Source organism: Cherax quadricarinatus, chromosome 24 (assembly GCF_038502225.1).
Source record: "Cherax quadricarinatus isolate ZL_2023a chromosome 24, ASM3850222v1, whole genome shotgun sequence".
Classification (NCBI taxonomy): Eukaryota; Metazoa; Arthropoda; class Malacostraca; order Decapoda; family Parastacidae; genus Cherax; species Cherax quadricarinatus.
The window spans coordinates 11,282,619-11,307,914 of record NC_091315.1 but is presented as its reverse complement, the minus strand read 5'-3'; the positions used below and the strand labels follow the sequence as shown (position 1 = coordinate 11,307,914).

Here is a 25,296-nt window from a genome sequence, read left to right as displayed (position 1 = left end):
TTGTATGTTTTTGTTATTGAAATTGAATTTCGTGAAGAGACAGTAAGTTTACTCAAATTACAATCTGGGGATATTACATCGGACAAATTAGGTCAGTTTTGTCCCAGGATGCGACCCACACCAGTTGACTAACATCCAGGTACCCACTTTACTGTTGGGTGAACATGGACAACCAGTGAAAGGAAACACGTCCAATTTTTCCATCCCATCGCCGGAAATCGAACCCGGACCCTCACCCAGTGAAGCTAGGGCTTTTGCCACAGGGCCTGGTGACCAAGTTACAAGGTAATGAACCCCAGGTAGATCTGGTCACAATCATGACCAAGTTACAAATGTAATGAATCATCTACACGTCATACATGGTACAATCATGCACAAATTATAAAGTAATTCATAAGTGTCTTTTTCCACATCATTGAAATGACTAATAGCGGTTTTCTAATAAAGGAAAATGCCAGTAATCCTCCGAAGACTACAAATAAATGAATAATAATTTTAATATTAAATTAGAAGAACAAAAATTAGTGTTATTAGCCTATGCTTATTACTAAATGAAATACGTTGGCTAAAGTTTTCATGTGGATATCTTGTGTGTTGTTGTAGGGCGAGAAGCATTAGTGGAGCAACGTTGTGGTAAACAAGACTATGGTGGCGGCCAGACGCTAGTTTATTGTGTGGGAAACAACAGGTAAGGCGGTGTTTGATGTTGCTAGTAACTTAAGAAAATTAGTATCAGTGCCTGAAGGTAAAAGTTTGTGTAAGTGGATATAGAATGGAGGTACATTTATGATGGGAAACTCACTGGAAGTGGATCAGGCTTGGTACTCGCAGTAATTATTATTATTATTCTTGTGTTTAGGCTAATATGTATATAAATAACAAATTCCACAGCTGATAAATGTGTTCTCTGTTATGAATGTTGATATGTTCTGGGGCTCTGGTGGTGTGATAATGATGATAATGTTGACCAACGGGCAACTAAATTTGTAGAAAATTACATTTACCTGGATGAATCTCATTACATACATACAAGTAAATGGTAACAAAGATAATTATTATTTATCAAAGTTGCAGAGACAAGTAGGAATTTTTAGGACACCTAGGTCGCAAAAATGTCCCCCTTCGATACCTACCATCTATCTCTCCACAAGTTGCTCTAGACCTATATTAATTGCAAATGAAATGTACATACACACCAGGAATTCTGGTAAAATTATTATAATTTTTGTGGACTGTATATTAAATTTAATAAATTATTACATATACACATTTATATAACAAGGAAAATTTATAATCATAACACTCACCAATTTGTCTGGAGATTACTGTGTATCATACTCAAAAACCCCCCCTGTCTACATTTATGAAAATAATACTGACCAGAACTATAAACATAAATATATAGACATGACTTAGCTGGGGGTAATATCCTGTTTTCATCTAATTACGGAGACCTGTCCAGTCGCCTGATTCTCTCGTTATGCAGGACTGCAATTCCAATAATTTCGGCTCCTATTTGAGAGTTGTAAGCCCAATGTAACCTCTAGAGCGATGAAAATTCTTCTTATTTTCACTAACGTTTTCTTGGCTCATTCAAAAAACATGGCGACTCCCTGCTCGTCCGCGCAGGCGCCGAGCTTTCCATTTTTTATAATATAATTTTTATTAAATACAATATAGGCCATCAATTTACATATAAAATACTGTATTTCCGGAAAATACATACAGTATTTTCCACAGGTGGCCTGGTGGCTAAACCTCTCGCTTCACACGGCAAGGGTCTGGGTTCGATTCCCAGCGAGGGTAGAAACATTGGGCTTGTTTCTTTACACCTGTTGTCTATGTTCCCCATCAGTAAAATGGGTACCTGGGTGTTAGTCGACTGGTGTGGGTCACATCCTGGGACACTGACCTAATTTGCCCGAAATGCTCAGCATAACAATCAGCTTTATTTCTGTATAGTAGTATGTCATTGATGTCATCTATGGTCTGCATACTTTGTACTTGTAGTAAATAAAGATTATTATTATAAGTAATGTAGACGTTCTACATTCCATATATTGGAACATCTCTAGCCAGTAAAATCCTTAACTCCTCTGCTCAAGTTGTGTATTACCTCGCTGATAACCATCCAACCTTGCTGTACCTATCCTTTACTACAACCATGGTTACCCCAATGGAAATAAGTCATTTGACTGTTCTTGGTAATTTACACATATGTTGCTATGTATAGTAATTGTACTTATGTGTACCTGTACCAAAATAAACTTACCAATTATGTTGAAAAATAAAGCCAGAAACAAAGCACATATACCACCACTTACATGAAGTCAGTACCTGACCAGTCTGGCTGTGGTTTGTACATCAGGTTGTGTGTGGCCAACAGTAACAGCCTGGTTGATCAGGCCCTGATCCACCATAAGGCCTGGTCACAGACTGGGCCGTGGGGGCGTTGACCCCCGAAACCCTCTCCAAGTATTCAAGAAAACTTCTCGTATTGTCTTTAATTTTCACACCAATCTACAAAAGTGATGGCTCATCAGAAGTCAGTAATCACAGACTAATTTCAAATATGCCACTACTGTATGCGGGGAGCCCCAGACCGACAAAATATGATCAGTCACGAGGGAGCCTTCTCCAAATTCAGTTTCAGTAACAAAAACATAAGGTGGGACCAGTTAACCAAGTCCTAAATGATATAAACTGGGAAGATAGACTAAGCAACATGGATCCTACCTTATGTCTAGAACAAATTAACTCTGTGGCACTTGAGGTATGCTCAAGGCATATTCCCTTAAGGAAAAGGAGATGATGTAAACTAGAAAGTGAAAGGCACTCCCTATATAGACGAAGGCAAAGAATAACAGAGCAGCTATAAGACGCCAGTACAGTGGACCCTCAGTTAACGATAATCCGTTCCAGAGAGCTTGTCCTTAACAGATTTTATCGTTATAAAAATTAATTTTCCCCATAAGAAATAATGGAAATCCAATTAATCTGTTCCAGACACCCAAAAGTATTAAAAAAAATTATTTTTTCACATGAAATAAACATTTTTCTACACAGAAAACAATGAGACATGCAGAATAAATACATTAATAATTCATAAAAGGACACTTACCTTCATTGAGCACTTAGTGATGAGACAGGAGGAGGGGAGAGGATGGAGGTGTATTAGTGTTTGGAAGGTGAATCCCCTTCCATAAGGACTTTAGGTTGCAAGTCCTTTTCCGGGGGTTACCTCCCTTCTATGTTTTTTAATGCCACTAGGAACAGCTTGAGAGTCATTGGACCCCTGTTGCCCCAAAAATCTGTCCAGAGAGCACTGTTTCTGGCATGTCTTTAAGATTTCCCTAAAATGGGACACAACATTGTCATGAAAGTCACCAGCACAGCTTGCAACAGCTGTGTTAGGGTGATGTTCATCCATAAAGGCTTGCACCTTTGTCCACATTGTATAAATGTCCTGAATTGTTGAAGAAGGCAACTTCCTCCATCTCTCTTCCCCCTCCTCTGAAGCAGTTTCCTCAGCTGTGGTCTGTTGCTGTTGCAGATGAAGCTATTTCATAGGCTGTCCTGGGAGTGCTTTTTTCTCCTGAGTAATGTAGATCCTGTTTGACATTTTCTTCCAAAACAGGCCTGTTTTATCACGATCACTTGGGCTTTTAATTTTTTAGCCTCTATGTACTCCTGAAAGTCCTGCACATATTTTTCAGCCGCTTTTTTGTCAGAACTGGTGCCTCACCATGCCTTATCACACTGTGTATGCCACTACGGTTCTTAAATCTCTCAAACCAGCCTTTGCTGGCCTTAAATTCATCAATATCAGCACTAGTTGGAGGCATTTTATTAATGAGATCTGCATGCAGCTGTCTTTTCACATATAACTGACTGTGAAACACTATCTCATGATAATTGTTTCTCGTTGATCCACACCAACAATAGTCTCTCCACATCTTCGAGTATTTGCGATCTCTGTTTTGTAAGCACGTTTGCACCTTTCACAACAACAGCTTCCTTGATTACCTTTTGGTTAGCCAAGATAGTAGTGATGGTTGATTGGGGTTTGTTATACAACCTGGCCAGCTCGGAGGCACGTACTCCACTTTTGTACTTTGCGATTATCTCTTTCTTCAATTCAATAGTATTTCTCACCCTTTTTACCACAGGGTTGGCACTAGAAGCTTTCTTTGGGCCCATGGTGGGTTTATTAGAAGTTACAAGCACTAAAAAAAATGGAATAATACAAAATGTATTGAATGTACGCGTGTAATCGTCTGCACTGGCATGTAAACAATGGCACTCTGGCCACACTGGAGTGGCCGGGCAGCTCAGGCCACGAGGACACATTCTGAACTAATGTTCTTAAGTGAATTTTTTTTATCGTTAACCGAGCCAATATTTTGACGCAAAAATGTATCGGTATCCGATTTTATCGCCATCCGATGGCATTGTTAACTGAGGGTCCACTGTATATCTGCAATACGTAGGGAGACACTGGTTAGAGAAATAGCACACATTAAACTAAAGCTAGAGGAATCTTACGGGAGTCAAGGAATGCGAAAAGAACTAAAAGTCATATATGAAATTGAAAGAAACCCAAAGTATTTCTTTTCTTATGCGAAATCTAAGTCTAGAACAACATCCAGTATTGGACCCCTACTTAAATGGGATGGGTCCTACACAGAGACAGCAAGGAAATGAGTGAGCTACTCAAGTCCCAATATGACTCGGTTTTTAGCGAGCCACTAACCAGACTGAGAGTCGAAGACCTAAATGAATTTTTTATGAGAGAGAGAGAGAGAGAGAGAGAGAGAGAGAGAGAGAGAGAGACAGAATTTGGTAGACACACACCTGTCTGATATTATCCTGATGCCAAATGACTTTGAAAAGTCGATAAATGACATGCCCGTGCACTCTGCCCCAGGCCCAGATTCCTTGAACTCTGTGTTCATCAAGAACTGGAAGAAGCCCCTATCACGTGCTTTTAACATCCTGTGGAGAGGGAGCATGGACACTGGGGTCGTCCCGAAGTTACTAAAAGCAACAGACATAGCCCCACTCCACAAAGGGGGCAGTAAAGCAATAGCAAAGAACTACACACCGTCCCATATTATAAAAATCTTTGAAAGGGTTCTAAGAAGCGAGATCACCACTCATCTAGATACCCATCAGTTACACAACCCAGGGCAGCATGGGTTGAGAACAGGTCACTCCTGTCTGTCCCAAGTACTGGACCACTACAACAAGGTCCTGGATGCTCTAGAAGACAAACAGAATGCAGATGTAATACATATACAGACTTTGCAGAAGCCTTCGACAAGTAGTATGACCATGGTGTAATATCGCACAAAATGCGTGATAAAGGAATAACAGGAAAAGTCGGTAGATGGATCTATAATTTCCTGATAAATAGAACACAAGCTGTAGTAGTCAACAGAGTAAAGTCTGAGGCAGCTATGGTGAAGAGCTCTGTTCCACAAAGCACAGTACTCGCCCCCATCTTGTTCCTCATCCTCATGTTCGACATAGACAGGGATATAAGCCACAGTGCAGTATCTTCCTTTGCAGACGACACCTGAATTTGCATGACAAGTGTCCTCCATTGAAGACACTGCAAGACTCCAGGCAGACATCAACCAAATCTTTAAATGGGCTGCAGAAAACAATATGAAGTTCAAAGATGAGAAATTCCAATTACTCTGATATGGAAAACATGAATTAAAATTTCATCAGAGTATAAAACAAATTCCAACCACACAATAGAGTGAAAATCTAATGTCAAAGACCTGGGGGTGATCATGTCAGAGGATCTCACCTTCATAGACCATTACATTGTATCAATCGCATCTGCTAGAAAAAGGACAGGATGGATAATGAGAACCTTCAAAACCAGGGATGCCAAGCCCATGATGACACTCTTCAGGTCACTTGTTCTATCTAGGCTGGAATATTGCTGCACAGTAACAGCACCTTTCAAGGCAGGTGAAATTGCTGACTTAGAAAATGTAGAGAGAACCTTCATGGCACGCATAACTGCGATAAACCACCTCAGTTACTGGGAACGCTTGAAATTCCTAAATCTGTACTCCCTAGAACACAGGAGGAAGAGATACATGTTTATATACACCTAGAAAATCCTAGAGGGACTAGTACCAAACTTGCACACGAAAATCACTCCCTACAAAAGCAAAAGACTCGGCAGACGGTGCAACACCCTCGAAATGAAAAGCAGGGGTGCCACTAGCACGATAAGAGACAACACAATAAGTGCCAGAGGCCCAAGACTGTTCAGCTGCCTCCCAGCATACTTAATGGGGAATTACCAATAGACCCCTGGCTGTCTTCAAGCAGGCACTGGACAGGCACGTAAAGTTGGCACCTGACCACCCGGGTTGTGGCTCGTACGTTGGACTACGTGTGGCCAGCAGTAATAGCCTGGTTGATCAGGCTCTGATCCACCATGAGGCCTGGTCACAGACCAGGCCGCGGGGGCGTTGACCCCCGGAACTCTCTCCAGGTATACTCCAGATATACTGTCTAAAATCTTTGAAAAAGTAATTTACATATGTAAACAAATAATGACTTCATAACAAGCACAATATCCTCAACCAGTGTTAGTTTGGTTTCAGGCCAGGACAAAGTTCCAGTGTTGCGATAATAAAAATACTCTTGAAAATAATGAATATCCAATGGGCCTCTTTACTGACCTCAAAAAATCCTTTGATACAGTAGTCCATGTCATTTTACTGTTAAAATTAGAACATTATGGAATAAGGGTTCCACTAGGTATTGTAGTGTCCTGTGCCCTCAGCTGTTCATTATATACATCAGTGACATTCCTAATGTTTCACAGGGATTTAAACCAATTCTATTTGCAGATGACAACTTTTGTTACTTCAAATGCTGTTCCTGCTGCACTCACCAACACTATAAATGCTGAACTTGCAAAGATATTTTACTTGGATCATGACTAACAGACTCAGTCTAAATACAGTGGAACTTCAGTATGCGAGCTTAATTCATTCCAGAAGGCTGTTCGAGTGTTGCTCCGTTTGAGTATCGAACAAGTTCTTCCCAACCAATTTTCTGTTTGGTTGGCTGTTATCACTAATCTTCATAGGCCCCATGGTGACTTATTTATACAAGTAATACAAAAAAACACCAAAAAATGCAAAGGAACACAAAATAGTTTACAGCAAAGTTCTGGCAGGTCATATTTGTTTGGTCTAGTGCTGAGTTTAGTTCGAGTAAGGAGCTGCTCGTATACTGAGGTTCCACTGTAATAACAAAATTTATATAATGCTTGGGAACAAAGCTAAAATAAATTCATTTGAACATACACCAATTGATAGACAGGACAAGATTAAATTCTTGAATACACCTGGACAGCAAACTAAAAGTCAACACACACATTCAGAATGTTTCTTTAGAATTTCCCAAGAGCACAGTGTCATCAGCAAAAAGTAACTGTGTCAACTCCCATTTTGTATTTGATTTTCCATAATTTAATCTCACCCCCTTAGCATTTACTTCCTTTATAACCCCCATCTATAAATATGTTAACCATGGTGACATTACACATCCCTGTCTAAGGCCTACTTTTTCTGGAAAGTAATCTCCCTCTCTCCTACACACCCTAACCTAAGCCTCACTATCCTTATAAAAATTTTCTACAGCATTTAATAACTTACCTACTTATCCCATACACTTGCAACATCTGCCACATTACAGTGGACCCTCGACCAACGATGGCATTGTCTAACATTAAATTCGAAAAGCGATAAATTTTAACCAAAAATTTTGCCTCGACTAGCGCTAAAAAACTCGACCAACACGATTCGTTCCGTTCAAGGTGTGTCCACTTGAGTCCAGTGTTTACAAGCCAGCCAGCTACCGCAGATTGAAGATTCCTAGTGTAGTGATGGCTGATGTGTGGTTTTCTGGGAGTAGTTGTGTAGTGATTCTAGATGTATACTGACGGTTTTTGAGAAGTATAATAATGATAGACACACAGTGTACAATTGGAACATCTCATATTATCACAGCGTTTTTAGTGATTGCACCTGCAAAATAAGTCACCATGGGCCCTAAGAAAGCTTCTAGTGCCAGCCCTACAGCAAAAAGGGTGAGAATTACTATGGATATGAAGAAAGATCATTGCTAAGTATGAAAGTGGAGTGTGTGTCTCCGAGCTGGCCAGGTTGTACACAAAACCCCAATCAACCATCGCTACTGTTGTGGCCAAGAAAATGGCAATCAAGGAAGCTGTTCTTGCCAGAGGTGCAACTATATTTTCGAAACTGAGATCGCAAGTGATAGAAGATGTTGAGAGACTGTTATTGGTGTGGATAAACGAAAAACAGATAGCAGGAGATAGCATCTCTCAAGCGATCATATGTGAAAAGGCTAGGAAGTTGCATGAGGATTTAATTAGAAAAATGCCTGCAACTAGTGGGGTGATGTGAGTGAAATTAAGGCCAGCAAAGGTTGGTTTGAGAGATTTAAGAATCGTAGTGGCATACATAGTGTGATAAGGCATGGTGAGGCTGCCAGTTTGGACCAAAAAGCAGCTGAAAAATATGTGCAGGAATTCAAGGAGTACATAGACAGTGAAGAATTGAAACCTGAACACGTGTTTAATTGTGACACTGACAATGTTGTGAAACACTTTAGGAATGTCATAAAGGAACGGGAGGCACAGGCCTCTATGGACAGATATGTTGTGCGACAGAGGTCCAGTGACTCTCAAGCTGGTCTTAGTGGCATTAAAAGAATATGGGAAGTAACCCCGGAAAAGGACTTGACACCTCAAGTCCTAATGGAAGGGGGTTCCCCTTCTAAACACTAACACCATCCACACTCTCCCCTCCTCCCATCCCATCAATCATCACCAGATCTTCAATAAAAGTAAGTGTCATGTAATTGTACATGTCTTCTTCAGTTTGTGTGTATTAAAATTAATATTTCATGTGGTAATAATTTTTTTTTTCAATACTTTTGGGTGTCTTGCACGGATTAATTTGATTTCCATTATTTCTTATGGGGAAAATTAACTCGACTAACGATAATTTTGATTAACGATGAGCTCTCAGGAACGGATTAATATCGTTGGTCGAGGGTCCACTATACTTCTCTATCCACCCTATCATATGCCTTTTCTAAATCCATAAAAGCAACAAAAACTTTTTTACCTTTATCTAAATATTGTTCATTTATATGCTTTGGTATAAACACTTGATCTAAACATTGCCTACTCATTCTAAAGCCTCCTTGTTCCTTTGCAATTCTGCTCTCTGCCTTACCTCTAATTGTTTCAGTAATAACCCTGCCACACACTTTACCGGCCGTTTCCCACCAAGGTAGTGTGGCCCGAAAAAGAAAAGCTTTCACCATCATTCACTCCATCACTGTCTTGCCAGAGGTGCACTTACACTACAGTTATAAAACTGTAACATTAACATCCCTCCTTCAAACTGCATTCACTGTACTTCCCATCTCCAGGACTCAACCTGCCGGTTTTCCTGAATCCCTCCATAAATATTACCCTGCTCACTCTCCAACAGCACGTCAAGTCCTAAAAACCATTTGTCTCCATTTGCTCCTATCTAACACAAGTACGCATGCTTGCTGGAAGTCCAAGCCCCTCGCACACACAACCCCCCTTTACTCCCTCCAACCTTTCCTAGGCTGAACTCTTCCCTGGCTTCGCTCCACTACAGATTTATACACACTTGATTTTGTTCCATCCTCTCTACATGTCTGAACCACCTCAACAACCCTTCCTCAGCCCTCTGGATAGTAGTTTAGTAATCCCTCACCTCCTCCTAATTTCCAAACTACGAATTCTCTGCATTATATTCACACCACACGTTGCCCTCAGACACGACATCTCCACTGCCTCCAGCCTTCTCCTGTTTGTAACATTCACCACCCATGCTTTGCACCCATGTAAGAGTGTTGTATAACTGTAGTCTTGTACATTCTCCTCTTTGCTTCCATAGACAAAGTTCTTTGTCTCCAAAGACTCCTCAGTGCACCACTCACTTTTTTCCCCTCGTCAATCCTATGATTCGCCTCATCTTTCATAGATCCACCTGCTGACAAGTCCACTCCTAAATGTCTGAATACATTCACCTCCTCCATACTCTCTCCCTTCAATCTAATATCCAATCTTTCGTTACCTAATTTTTTTTTGTTATCCTCATCACCTTACTCTTTCCTGTATTCACTTTTAATTTTCTTCTCTTACATACCCTACCAAACTCATCCACTAACCTCTGCAACTTCTCTTCAGAATCTCCCAAAAGCACAGTGTCATCAGCAAAGAGCAACTGTGATAATTCCCACTTTGTGTTAGATTCTTTATCATTTAGTCCCTCACCTCTTGTCAACACCCGAGCATTCACTTCTCTTACATCCCCATCTATAAATATATTGAACAACCACGGTGACATCACACATCCTTGTCTAAGGCCTACTTTTACTGGAAAATAATCTCCCTCTCTCACTATCCTCATAAAACTTTGAACTGCTTTCAATAACCTACCTCCTATTCCATACATTTGCAACATGTCAGGGACACTGATCCCTGGAATACCTTCCAGGTAGGTAGACCACATTGCTCCCCTATCCACTCTGTCATATGTCTTTTCCAAATCCATAAATACCACAAAAACTTCTTTAAACTTATTCCCCCTATAATTTTGACTCTCTTGTCCCCCATCCCTTTATATAAAGGAACTATACACGATCTCTGCCACTCCCTAGGTACAGTGGAACCTCAAATTTCGAACGTATCACGTATCGAACTCTTCGAAAATCGACTGCTTTTCTCGAACCAACTTTGTCCCCATTATCGAACTCGCCCCTTTTTTCGAACCGCCGGGTACTGGACCTGTCCGCCAGCGTGCTCTGTCTGTGTCCCTGCGCAGGCGCCGTGAGCCAGTCTGGTTTTGGTGATGTTTGAGTGAACACTAACCTGCGGTCTCATTCAAATATTTTACGATTAATTCATTGTGTTTAGTGCTCGTGGGACTGTGAAATAAGCTACCATCTGCCCAAAGAAACTTGCTAGTGGTACCCCTGTGGTAAAGAAAGTGAGAAACCATAGACGTGAAGAAGGAAATGCAGTGGAACCTCAAATATCGAATTTAATCCGTTCCAGGAGCTAGTTCTAAATTCGAAAAGTCTGCAAAGCGAAGCAATATTTCCCATAAGAAATAATGGAAATACAATTAATCCGTTCCAGAAACCCAAAAATATTCACAAAAAATACATTTTATAGAGATAAATTATAGTTTTACAACAAATATAGTGTTCAATTATGTATTAATAAATTTAAATAAACATATAAAATAACATTTTTACTTACCTCTATTGAAGATTGGTGATGGCATCTGGAAGATAGGGAGGAAGAGAGAGGGAGTTGGGGTTAGTGTTTGGAAGGAGAATCCCCCTCCATGAGGATTTCAGGTATCAAAGCCCTCTCTGGGGTTACTTCCCTTCTCTGTATTTTAATGCCACTAGGACCAGCTTGAGTCACTGAACCCCTGTCTCACAAAATAACTGTGTACAGTCCTCTGTTTGTCTCAAAATAACTGTCCACAGTCCTCTGTACATCCTGGCGAGCTCAACAAGTTTCACACCACTCTCATACTTCTGTATTATTTCCTTCTTCACATCTATGGTGTTTCTAACTTTCTTTACCACAGGGGTACCACTAGCAAGTTTCTTTGAGCCCATGGTAGCTTATTTCACAGTCCCACAAGCACTAAACACAATGAAATAATCGTAAAATGTTTGAATGAGAGCGAAGGTTAGTGTTCACTCAAGCATCAACAAAACCAGACTGGCTCACGGCGCCTGCGTGGGGATGTGGACAGAGCGGGCTGCTGGATAGGTCCGATACCCGGCGGTTCGAAAATAGGGGCGAGTCCGATAATAGGGACAAAATTGGTTCGAAAAAAGCATTCGATTTTCGAAAAGTTCGATAAGTGATACGTTCGAAATTTGAGGTTTTACTGTAATACAGAAGTATGAGCGCGGTGTGAAACTTGAGGACTGTGGACAGTTATTTTGTGAGACAGGGGTCCAGTGACTCTCAAGCTGGTCCAGTGTCATTAACCCTTTGACTGTTGCAGGCTCCTTTCTGAAACTGTCATTCTATGTCGATAAATTTTCAGAAAAAAAAATTTCTTATGAAATGATAGAGAATCTTTTCCCAATGGTAATGACACCAAAAGTACGAAATTTGGTCGAAAACTCTTGGAATTACGCTCCTGCGAAGTTAGCGGTCTCGGCAACATATACACAATGGCAATTTCGCCAACTTTGAGCCCTGTTTTTGGCAAATTCCGTTGTTCCAGTTGACCAAACTCATAGCTGTTTCTTTAGAACTCCATTTTTTCTATCAGTTGAGTACAAGAAACCGCCCATTTACCGATTTGAACTACCCAGTAATTTGGCAATTTGGCCAATTTCACGCAAATTAAAGAAGATGCCAATTTCAAAATAGGATCCAGAATAAACAATGTAGACATTCTTTGCACTAAAATAACATATCCTCTGTTCATTAGTCACGTCTCTAGGCCACTTATATTACTATTGATATCTATTTTGATGTTTTATTCATACAAAAAAATACAAAATTTACTGTTATGCAGACTACTGCATTATTGTAAAAATGGTATAAATAATAGTGCACTAGTGAAAAAATATTAGACTCCCCGGTTGACGTGCATTGGAAGTGTGGTGTAATTTGCTTACTCCTGAACATTGGTAAAAATTGAACATTTTCGCTACTTTGAGCTCAATTTCAAGGTCGTTTTCGTGAAAGTAAAGAAAATCATCTCTGTCTATAATATGTTTTCTATTTTATCACCTGAGACCATGAAAACGAAAATACAACGATAAATACTATACGAAAATACACCTCAAAGTCGGCATTTTAATCCAAAAAAACGGTCAATTTTTTTTTTCTCATTATGCACTGCATGCTGCAGGATTTTTTTTATGTGGTGCACACTGACCACACAGACCCATTCCCTTACATGTGGGCCTACCAGCTTTCTCCTGCTTGATTTGAAGTCACTAGAATTTACGTGTATAAATACGTCAGAAACAGTGGCGTGTAAGACATATATATACGACGTAAACAGCCAAAGGGTTAAAAGACAGAGAAGGGAAGTAACCCCAGAGAGGGCTTTGATGCCTAAAGTCCTTATGGAGGGGGATTCCCCTTCCAAACACTAACCCCAACTCCCTCTCTCCTCCTCCCTGTCTTCCAGATGCAATCACCAATCTTCAATAAAGGTAAGTAAAAATGTTATTTTATATGCTTATTTAAATTTATTAATACATAATTGTACACTATATTTGTTGTCTGTATGTAAAACTATAATTAATCTCTATAAATTTTTTTTTTTTTTTTTTTTTGTGAATATTTTAGGGTTTCTGGAATGGATTAATTGTATTTCCATTATTTCTTATGGGAAATATTGCTTCGCTTTTCAAACTTTTCGAATTTAGAACTAGCTCCTGGAACGGATTAAGTTCGAAATTTGAGGCTCCACTGTACCTTCCCCTCTCTCGTACATTTATTGAACATAAGTACCAACCACTCCAAAACTGTATCCCCACCTGCTTTTAACATTTCTGTCATGATCCCATCAATTCCAGTTGCTTTACCCTCTTTCATTCTACTCAATGCCTCATGCAGTACCTCTGTGCCCTTTTATGACCTGTCTGTCTGATTTTTTCTTTTCTTTAAATCCCATCCTCCTGTGTCTTTCCCTCTCTCCTGATCCTAACAACAATTTATGCTGAACAATTCTTTCATCTTTTATTGTCCCTGCCCTTATTTATCATTCCTTGAACTCAGTACCTAACATCATCCTTAATATACATAATGTATTGATATTTAACTTTTTTTTTATTGAATTACAGAATACCTTCAATATTATAGAAACTGTGTTCATATTCTTGTATGCTTATAATCATAATTTAGTTTTAAGGCTGCATGAACTGCTTTGTATAATAAGAGGTTTTCTATTGTTTATATATAGTATGTAGTCACCTTAATTGTATGATAATCTGTACTCCACTTTATAGAAATAAAGTTTTTGTTTGTTTGTCTTCCCCTCCCTCCTGTGTCTTCCTTTCTCCTCTCCAGCATTTTCCCCTTTTCTCTCCCTTGTCTTCCTCTCTCCTCTCCAGCATCTTTCCCTTCTCTCTCTTATGTTTTTCCCTCTCCTGTGTCTTTCCCTCCCCTCTCCTGTGTCTTTCCCTCTCCTGTGTCTTTCCCTCTCCTGTGTCTTTCCCTCTCCTGTGTCTTTCCCTCTCCTGTGTCTTTCCCTCTCCTGTGTCTTTCCCTCTCCTGTGTCTTTCCCTCTCCTGTGTCTTTCCCTCTCCTGTGTCTTTCCCTCTCCTGTGTCTTTCCCTCTCCTGTGTCTTTCCCTCTCCTGTGTCTTTCCCTCTCCTGTGTCTTTCCCTCTCCTCTCCCGTGTCTTTCCCTCCCCTCTCCCGTGTCTTTCCCTCCCCTCTCCCGTGTCTTTCCCTCCCCTCTCCCGTGTCTTTCCCTCCCCTCTCCCGTGTCTTTCCCTCCCCTCTCCCGTGTCTTTCCCTCCCCTCTCCCGTGTCTTTCCCTCCCCTCTCCCGTGTCTTTCCCTCCCCTCTCCCGTGTCTTTCCCTCCCCACTCCCGGGTCTTTCCCTCCCCTCTCCCGTGTCTTTCCCTCCCCTCTCCCGTGTCTTTCCCTCCCCTCTCCCGTGTCTTTCCCTCCCCTCTCCCGTGTCTTTCCCTCCCCTCTCCCGTGTCTTTCCCTCCCCTCTCCCGTGTCTCGGTTTTTAGAGGATTACTTCTAGAGTTGCTTTGCTCCAGTTTCTTATGAATTATAAAATATGTCTGAATTTGAAGGTACTGTACTAGCTTGTACATGTATTAAGTCAAATTTATAATGTCATACATATAACATTCTTCATTTTGTTTCAGGCAAACAAGAAAATGGCACTGCCGCCATATCTTATTCCAGGCAGCCCTTGGGCTTACATGGCCCAGCAGCAGGCTCAACTTGCTGCTGCTCAGGCTCAGGCTCATGCTCAGATGCATGCACATTTTCAGGCTCAAGCCCAAGCACATTCTCAGGCACAGGCAATCCCTCGGCCACAAGCTGGACCTCCCCCAGTTGAAAATGTTTCATTGGAGAAAATGCAGGAGAAAGCTCGCAGGTATTAAATTTTCTATTTCATGATTAAAAATCATTCATATTTAATGAGTTCTTTGGAAAAATATCCCAAAAAATTTCAGCTATCATCCATTTCCCTTCATTAAGGTGGAAGAAAATGGGTACTAGCTGTTGGGAGAAAGATGAGCTAGTAAGAGTACAGGTAATGAGGAAGTTAAAGTATGGGGTAGATTTAAGAATGCAGTGTTAGTGTGCACATCAGAAGAGTTGTGATATATTAAGGTGGGTGCAGGAGGGAAGAGGGGTTGTTAGTGGAATGATGAGGTAAAGAGTGATTAGAGAGAAAAAGCTAGCATGAGAGGTTTTTACAAAACAGACATGATATAAGGAGGGTAGAGTATACAGAGGTTAAGAGAGTGGTGAAGGAGTGAAAAAGAAAAGCAAATGAAGGAGTGGGTGAGGTTGTCAACAAATTTTGCTGAAAATAAGAAAAACATTTTGGAGTGAGATTAACCTTTTTAGGGTTGACAGGCCCTCTCCCAGACTTGTTCTCAGGGTCGAAAAATTAAAAAAAAAAATTATTATTTTTTTCTAATGAAAAGATAGTTTTTTTTTTTCTAAACATTATAGGCTAAAAAATTTTTTTTCCATCAATACTTACCAAGATATGGAGGTGTGAAGTTGACAAAGTGGACAGCATATGGCATCATCGCCGACTGCCGGTCACCCGGTAATCGTTTATTTTGTTTTTTGTACTTTTTTCTATTATTTTTTAATATTTTTTTCAAGTAACTGTAGGTAGTAGGTTGGTAGACAGCAACCACCCAGGGAAGTACTACCGTCCTGCCAGATGACTGTGAAACAGAAACCTGTAACTGTTTTACATGATGGTAGAATTGCTGGTGTCTTTTTCTGTCTCATAAACACGCTAGATAACAGGGATATCTTGCTACTCCTACTTACATTTGATCACACTTCACAGACACGCACATGCATATATATATACATACATCTAGGTTTTTCTCCTTTTTCTAAATAGCTCTTGTTCTTCTTTATTTCTTCTATTGTCCATGGGAAAGTGGAAAAGAATCTTTCCTCCGTAAGCCATGCGTGTCGTATGAGGTGACTAAAATGCCGGGAGCAATGGGCTAGTAACCCCTTCTCCTGTAAACATTTACTAAAAAAGAGAAGAAGAAAAACTTTATAAAATTGGGATGCTTGAATGTGCGTGGATGTAGTGGAGATGACAAGAAACAGATGATTGCTGATGTTATGAATGAAAAGAAGTTGGAAGTCCTGGTCCTAAGCGAAACTAAGCTGAAGGGGATAGGGGAGTTTCGGTGGGGAGAAATAAATGGGATTAAATCTGGAGTATCTGAGAAAGTTAGAGCTAAGGAAGGGGTAGTGATAATGTTGAAGGATCAGTTATGGAAGGAGAAAAGAGAATATGAATGTGTAAATTCAAGGATTATGTGGATTAAAGTAAAGGTTGGATGCGAAAAGTGGGTCATAATAAGCGTGTATGCACCTGGAGAAGAGGAATGTAGAGGAGAGAGAGAGATTTTGGGAGATGTTTAGTGAATGTATAGGAACCTTTGAACCAAGTGAGAGAGTAATTGTGGTAGGGGACCTGAATGCTAAAGTAAGAGAAACTTTTAGAGACGGTGTGGTAGGTAAGTTTGGGGTGCCAGGTGTAAATGATAATGGGAGCCCTTTGATTGAACTTTGTATAGAAAGGGGTTTAGTTATAGGTAATACATATTTTAAGAAAAAGAGGATAAATAAGTATACAAGATATGATGTAGGGCGAAATGACAGTAGTTTGTTGGATTATGTATTAGTAGATAAATGACTGTTGAGTAGACTTCAGGATGTACATGTTCATAGAGGGGCCACAGATATATCAGATCACTTTTTAGTTGTAGCTACACTGAGAGTAAAAGGTAGATGGGATACAAGGAGAATAGAAGCATCAGGGAAGAGAGAGGTGAAGGTTTATAAACTAAAAGAGGAGGCAGTTAGGGTAAGATATAAACAACTATTGGAGGATAGATGGGCTAATGAGAACATAGGCAATGGAGTCGAAGAGGTATGGGATAGGTTTAAAAATGTAGTGTTAGTGTTCAGCAGAAGTTTGTGGTTACAAGAAAGTGGGTGCAAGAGGGAAGAGGAGTGATTGGTGGAATGATTATGTAAAGAGTAGTAAGGGAGAAAAAGTTAGCATATGAGAAGTTTTTACAAAGTAGAAGTGATGCAAGGAGGGAAGAGTAGATGGAGGAAATGAGAGAGGTTAAGAGAGTGGTGAAGCAATGTAAAAAGAGAGCAAATGAGAGAGTGGGTGAGATGTTATCAACAAATTTTGTTGAAAATAAGAAAAAGTTTTGGAGTGAGATTAACAAGTTAAGGAAGCCTAGAGAACAAATGGATTTGTCAGTTAAAAATAGGAGAGGAGAGTTATTAAATGGAGAGTTAGAGGTATTGGGAAGATGGAGGGAATATTTTGAGGAATTGTTAAATGTTGATGAAGATAGGGAAGCTGTGATTTCGTGTATAGGGCAAGGAGGAATAACATCTTGTAGGAGTGAGGAAGAGCCAGTTGTGAGTGTGGGTGAAGTTCGTGAGGCAGTAGGTAAAATGAAAGGGGGTAAGGCAGCTGGGATTGATGGGATAAAGATAGAAATGTTAAAAGCAGGTGGGGATATAGTTTTGGAGTGGTTGGTGCTATTATTTAACCCTTTGAGGGTCGACAGGCCCTCTCCGAGACTTGTTCTCAGGGTCGGCCAAATTTAAAAAAAAAAAAAAATTATTTTTCCTTGTGAAAAGATAGAGAATCTTTTCCCGATCATAATGACACCAAAAGTATGAAATTTGATGGAAAACTTAGGGAATTATGCTCTCGTGAATTTAGCGGTCTCGACGATGTTTACGCATTGGCGATTTTGCCCATTTTGAGCCCTATTTTTGGCCAATTGCAGTGTACTAATCGACAAAAATCATAACTATTTCTCTAGAACTCCATTTTTTCTATTGAATGAGTACAAGAAACCACCCATTTACTGATTTCAACTATCCAATACATTGGTCAGAATTTAGCAATTTTGCCTATTTCACACAAATTTCAAAAGATGCCAATTTCCAAATAGGGTCTAGAATAAACAAGAAAGACATTCCTGGCACTAAAATAACATTTCCTCTGTTCGTTAGTCACATCTCCAGGCCCCTCTTATATTTCTTTGGCTTTCCACTTTCAATTTTTATTCTTACAAAAAATAGAAGATTTACTGTTATGCAGGCTGCTGCATTAGTATAAATAATATCAGCGCACTTGTGAAAGAATATTAGACTCGCCAGTTGACGTGTATTGGACGCTTGGCATGATTTGTTTACTGTTGAACTTTGGTAAAAATCGAACATTTCTGCTACTTTGAGCTCAATTTCAAGGTACTTTTCATTGTAAAACCAGTCAAAATCATCTCAATTTCTGTAATATGTCTTCCATTCTATAAAATGAGATCAAGAAAACTAGAATACAACAATAAATACCATACAAAAATACAGTGCAATTCGCTGTTTTATTCCAAAAACACAGTCAAAGTTTTTTTTCTCATTATGCACTGTGTGCTGCAGGATTTTTTTTATACTGCACACTGACCACATAGACCCATTCTTTCATATGTATGCCTACCAGCTTTCTCCCACTAGATTTGAGGGCGCTAAAATTTAGGCGTACTAGTACGCCAAAAACCCTGGGTCGTAAGCCGTACTAGTATGGCCGAAACCCTCAAAGGGTTAATAAATGTATGGAAGAGAGTAAGGTACCTAGGGATTGGCAGAGAGCATGCATAGTTCCTTTGTATAAGGGCAAAGGGAACAAAAGAGAGTGCAAAAATTATAGGGGGATAAGTCTGTTGAGTATAACTGGTAAAGTGTATGGTAGTTATTATTGAAAGAATTAAGAGTAAGATGGAGAATAGGATAGCAGATGAACAAGGAGGCTTTAGGAAAGGTAGGGGGTGTGTGGACCAAGTGTTTACAGTGAAACATATAAGTGAACAGTATTTAGATAAGGCTAAAGAGGTTTTTGTGGCATTTCTGGATTTGGAAAAGGCGTACGACAGGGTGGATAGGGGGGCAATGTGGCAGGTGTTGCAGGTGTATGGTATAGGAGGTAGGTTACTGAAATTAGTGAAGAGTTTTTACGAGGATAGTGAGGCTCAAGTTAGAGTATGTAGGAAAGAGGGAGATTATTTCCCGGTAAAAGTAGGCCTTAGACAAGGATGTGTGATGTCACCGTGGTTGTTTAATATATTTATAGATGGGGTTGTAAGAGAAGTAAATGCGAGGGTCTTGGCAAGAGGCGTGGAGTTAAAAGATAAAGAATCACACATAAAGGGGGAGTTGTCACAGTTGCTCTTTGCTGATGACACTGTGCTCTTGGGAGATTCTGAAGAGAAGTTGCAGAGGTTGGTGGATGAATTTGGTAGGGTATGTAAAAGAAGAAAATTAAAAGTGAATACAGGAAAGAGTAAGGTTATGAGGATAACAAAAAGATTAGGTGATGAAAGATTGGATATCAGACTGGAGGGAGAGAGTATGGAGGAGGTGAATGTATTCAGATATTTGGGAGTGCATGTGTCAGCAGATGGGCCTATGAAAGATGAGGTGAATCATAGAATTGATGAGGGGAAAAGGGTGAGCGGTGCACTTAGGAGTCTGTGGAGACAAAGAACTTTGTCCTTGGAGGCAAAGGGGAATGTATGAGAGTATAGTTTTACCAACGCTCTTACATGGGTGTGAAGCATGGGTGATGAATGTTGCAGCGAGGAGAAGGCTGGGGGCAGTGGAGATGTCATGTCTGAGGGCAATGTGTGGTGTGAATATAATGCAGAGAATTCGAAGTTTGGAAGTTAGGAAGAGGTGCGGGATTGCCAAAACAGTTGTTCAGAGGGCTGAGGAAGGGTTGTTGAGGTGGTTTGGACATGTAGAGAGAATGGAGCGAAACAGAATGACTTCAAGAGTGTATCAGTCTGTAGTGGAAGGAAGGTGGGGTAGGGGTCGGCCTAGGAAATGTTGGAGGTAGGGGGTAAAGGAGGTTTTGTGTGCGAGGGGCTTGGACTTCCAGCGGGCATGAGTGAGCGTGTTTGATAGGAGTGAATGGAGACAAATGGTTTTTAATATTTGACGTGCTGTTGGAGTGTGAGCAAAGTAACATTTATGAAGGGATTCAGGGAAACCGGCAGGCCGGACTTTAGTCCTGGAGATGGGAAGTACAGTGCGTGCACTCTGAAGGAGGGGTGTTAATGTTGCAGTTTAAAAAGTGTAGTGTAAAGCACCCTTCTGGCAAGACAGTGATGGAGTGAATGATCATGAAAGTTTTTCTTTTTCGGGCCACCCTGCCTTGGTGGGAATCGGCCAGTGTGTTAAAAAAAATAAAAAAACTTTTATGGCCTGTGAGACCAATATGAGCACTATTTTGTAAATTTTTTCTCTTTCTATACTACACAATAACTACACAAACACTGTTGTCACTGTTGTATACAAAACTTGTTTACACAAACGAACAATATAAAATGTTTATTACTATTTTTCTATATATTATATACACATATACAGTCACAGAACATGTTTCTAGAAGTTCTGCAGCCTGTGGAAGTCTTTGCAACATGGTGTCATACACAATGGTGTTTTACTCTCCTCACACATAAAACGAGTGTCTGTGTTGTGGGTGTTTTTTGTATGTGCACAGACGTAACACCTCTTCTGAGCCTTTTTTCTTGAAAGCAGTAGCAGGCAGTTTTATTAGGAAGTGATCACCATGCTTCAGACGAGAAGGTAGCTGTTGATAATTTAGTGGGCAGGTGTTGTTCCTGGGTACTTGAATACTATTTGTCCGATGACAGACGAACAAAATTCGCCATATGGTAGTTTGTTTCTGGTCCTCATCTTATACATATTATAAGCACTGAGCATGGAAATGTCCAGAATATGGAAAAAGAGTTTTACGTACCACTTATAACTCTTGCGAACACAATCAGCAAACTCAATCTGCATGTCACATTTGTCCGCTGAGCGCATATTGAGGGTGTAGTCCATCACAGCTGCAGGTTTTAGAATGGGTTCATTGGTCTCTCTATTCTGCCTGCCAGTGTTAGTCATTTTGTTAGGGTGAACTGATGACAACAGTGTGACATTTCGTTTGTCATGCCACCAAAATGCCATGTCATTGGCATCAAACGCCTGCACCTCACCTCTACGAGTGCCAGCGTCAAACCTTGGCATATGCTTACGATTTCCACGCACTGTGCCACACACATCTGTCATGTTCACTTGCAAAAAATCACTGAGTGAGGGGCTTGTGTACCAGTTATCAGTATATAATATATGCCCTTTACCAAGATATGGTTCCAGCATTGTTCTAACCGCATCACCAGAGATGCCCAATAACTTTCTGGTATTTTGCAATGTATTACTTCCAGTGTACACAATAATATCCAATACAAGACCACTGTAGCAGTCACAAAGCACAAACGACTTTATACCAAAGCATTTCCTCTTGCTTGGTATGTACTGCTTGAATGAGTCTTCCTTTGAACAGAATCAGAGACTCATCAGTAACAAGCTTCCTGAAGGGATAAAAATACATATTGAATTTCTGGTTCAGATACACACACACACATTCCAAATCTTATATAACCAGTCGTTTCTGTCAGGCCTGGTTTTGTTTGAGAAGTGAAGTGTACGTAATAGTAGCACAAATCATTTCACTCTCATTATATCACTGAAACCTGGGGTTGCAATCAGGTGGTCTGTTGACCAGTATGATTTGATACTGTGCTTATACACATGTGGCATAAGCAATTTTTTTTTTTTTTTAACCAGTCGGCCATCTCCCACCGAGGCAGGGTGACCCAAAAAGAAAGTACTCTCATCATCATTCAACACTTTCACCTCACTCACACATAAACACTGTTTTTGCAGAGGTGCTCAGAACACAACAGTTTAGAAGCATATACGTATAAAGATATACGACATATCCCTCCCAACTGCTAATATCCCGAACCCCTCCTTTAGAGTGCAGTCATTGTACTTCCCATTTCCAGGACTTAAGTCCGGCTATATAAAAATAACCGGTTTCCCTGAATCCCTTCACTAAATATTACCCTGCTCACACTCAACAGATCGTCAGGTCCCAAATACCATTCATCTCCATTCACTCCTATCGATCACGCTCATGCACGCCTGCTGGAAGTCCAAGCCCCTCGCCCACAAAACCTCCCTTACCCTTTCCTTCCAACCTTTTCGAGGACGACCCCTATCCCGCCTTCCTTCTCCTACAGATTTAAATGCTCACCATGTCATTCTACTCTGATCCATTCTCTAAATGACCAAACCACCTCAACAACCCCTCTTCAGCCCTCTGACTAATACTTTTTTTAACTCTACACCTTCTCCTAATTTCCACACTCCGAATTTTCTGCATAATATTTACACCACACATTGCCCTTAGACAGGACATCTCCACTGCCTTCAACCGCCTCCTCGCTGCTGCATTCACAACCCAAGCTTCACACCCATATAAGAGTGTTGGTACTACTATACTTTCATACATTCCCTTCTTTGCCTCCATAGATAACGTTTTTTGACTCCACATATACCGCAACACACCACTCACCTTTTTTCCCTCATCAATTCTATGATTAACCTCATCCTTCATAAATCCATCCGCCAACATGTCAACTCCCAAGTATCTGAAAACATTCACTTCTTCCATACTCCTCCTCCCCAATTTGATATCCAATTTCTCTTTATCTAAATCATTTGATACCCTCACCACCTTAATCTTTTCTATGTACACTTTCAACTTTCTACCTTTACACACACTCCCAAACTCATCCACTAACCTTTGCAATTTTTCTTTAGAATCTCCCATAAGCACAGTATCATGAGCAAAAAGTAACTGTGTCAATTCCCATTTTGTATTTGATTCCCCATAATTTAATCCCACCCCTCTCCCGAACACCCTAGCATTTACTTCTTTTACAGTCCCATCTATAAATATATTAAACAACCATGGTGACATTACACATCCCTGTCTAAGACCTACTTTTACCGGAAAGTAGTCCCCCTCTATTCTACACACCCTAACCTAAGCCTCACTATCCTCATAAAAACTCTTTACAGCATTTAGTAACTTACCACCTATTCCATATACAGTGGACCCCCGGTTAACGATTTTAATCCGTGCAAGAGGGGTAATTGTTATGCGAAATAATCGTTATGTGAATGAATTTTCCCCATAAGAAATAATGGAAATAAAATTAATCCGTGCAAGACACCCAAAAGTATGAAAAAAAAAATTTTTTACCACATGAAATGTTAATTTTAATACACACAAACTGAAAAAGGCATGCACACTTACATGACACTTACTTTTATTGAAGATCTGGTGATGATTGATGGGATGGGAGGAGGGGAGAGCATTATCTTCTTACTGTTTAGAAGGGGAATCCCCTTCCATTAGGACTTGAGGTAGCAAGTCCTTTTCCGGGGTTACTTCCCTTCTTCTTTTAATGCCACTAGGACCAGCTTGAGAGTCACTGGACCTCTGTCGCACAACAAATCTGTCCATAGAGCTCTGTACCTCCCGTTCCTTTACGATTTGTCTAAAATGGGCCACAACATTGTCATTGAAATAGTCACCAGCACGGCTTGCAACAGCTGTGTCAGGGTGATTTTCATCCATAAAGGTTTGCAGTTCAACCCACTGTGCACACATTTCCTTAATCTTTGAAGTAGGCACAATGGATTCCACAACTGGCATAGGCTTCTCAGGGTTAGCCCCAAACCCTTCAAAATCTTTCTTAATTTCCATACTAATTCTCACCCTTTTTACCACAGGGTTGGCACTAGAAGCTTTCTTGGGACCCATGGTCACTTATTTTCCAGAAACACCACCGAAAACACTGTAATAATACGAAATATTCCGAGTGTATGCTTGGATGTTAGCGCGGAGGCTGCCTGGTAAACAATGGCACGGGCGGCACATGTGAGGCTGGGTGAGGGCGCACATTGGACGCGTCTCGGACGAAAATCGGTGAGCGGGTTTTTAATCGGTATGCGCGGCAAAAATTTTGCGATTAAAGTAAGCGGTATGCGAAATAATCGCTATGTGATGCCATCGTTATGCGGGGGTCCACTGTACTTGCAACATCTGCCACATTGCTCCCCTATCCACTCTATCATATGCCTTTTCTAAATCTATAAATGCAATAAAAACTTCCCTAACTTTATCTAAATACTGTTCACATATACAGTGGTCCCTCGCTTTTCGTAGTTCTCGGCAATCGTAAATTTCGCCAATCATAGGGGTAATTTCGTATAAACATGGACTCGCTTTTCATAGGTTGACTCGCGAATAGTAGTTCGTCCGGGACGCGTACGCACGGTGTGAGCCGGGGCGGCCTCCCTACCCAGCCTGTCTGGCATTGTTTTCCAGTGAGTGAAGGTCCCCTCATGTGCTCCTACGAAATATTTCATAATATTCCACTCATTTTAGTGCTTGCACATACTAAATAAGCTACCATGGCTCCAAAGAAAGCTCCTAGTGCCAAGCCTGTGGCAAAGAAGGTGAGAAATATATACAGTGGCAAAGTCTTGGGTGTTGCTGGAAGGGGATTCCCCTTCCAAACTGTAAACAATCCAATCTCTCTCCTCATCCAGTCTCCCATACACTAAGAAGAATCTCCAATGAAGGTAAGTGTTACGCTGTTAATGTTTCATTCATCATTTCCCATTGTATTGCTTATGTACTACATGTATATTTCATGTAAAAAATTTTTTTGTTTTAATACTTCTGGGTGTCAGGAACAGATTAATTGTATTTACATTATTTCTTATGGGGAAAATGGATTCGCAAATCGTAAATTTCGTTTATAGTAGCTCCTCCAGGAACGGATTAATTACGAAAAACGAGGGACCACTGTATACTTCAGTGTAAACACTTGATCTACACATCCCCTACCCACTCTGAAAAATCTTTGCTCATCCGCAATCCTACATTCTGTCTTACCTCTAATTCTTTCAATAATAACCCTTCTGTACACTTTTCCTGGT

At 40.4% G+C, this 25,296-nt stretch overlaps 1 protein-coding gene across 1 annotated transcript in view; it reads left to right on the top strand.

The window, feature by feature from the left end:
* The first annotated feature begins 555 nt into the window (after positions 1–555).
* Positions 556–25,296, top strand: part of Prp8 (pre-mRNA processing factor 8) — a 104,268-nt gene continuing 79,527 nt past the window's right edge. The window contains exons 1-2 of the mRNA XM_053779548.2: positions 556–688; positions 14,991–15,226. Of these exons, the coding sequence (XP_053635523.1) occupies positions 15,003–15,226 (224 nt within the window). The 5' untranslated portion in view covers positions 556–688; positions 14,991–15,002. The remainder of the gene's footprint in view (positions 689–14,990; positions 15,227–25,296) is intronic.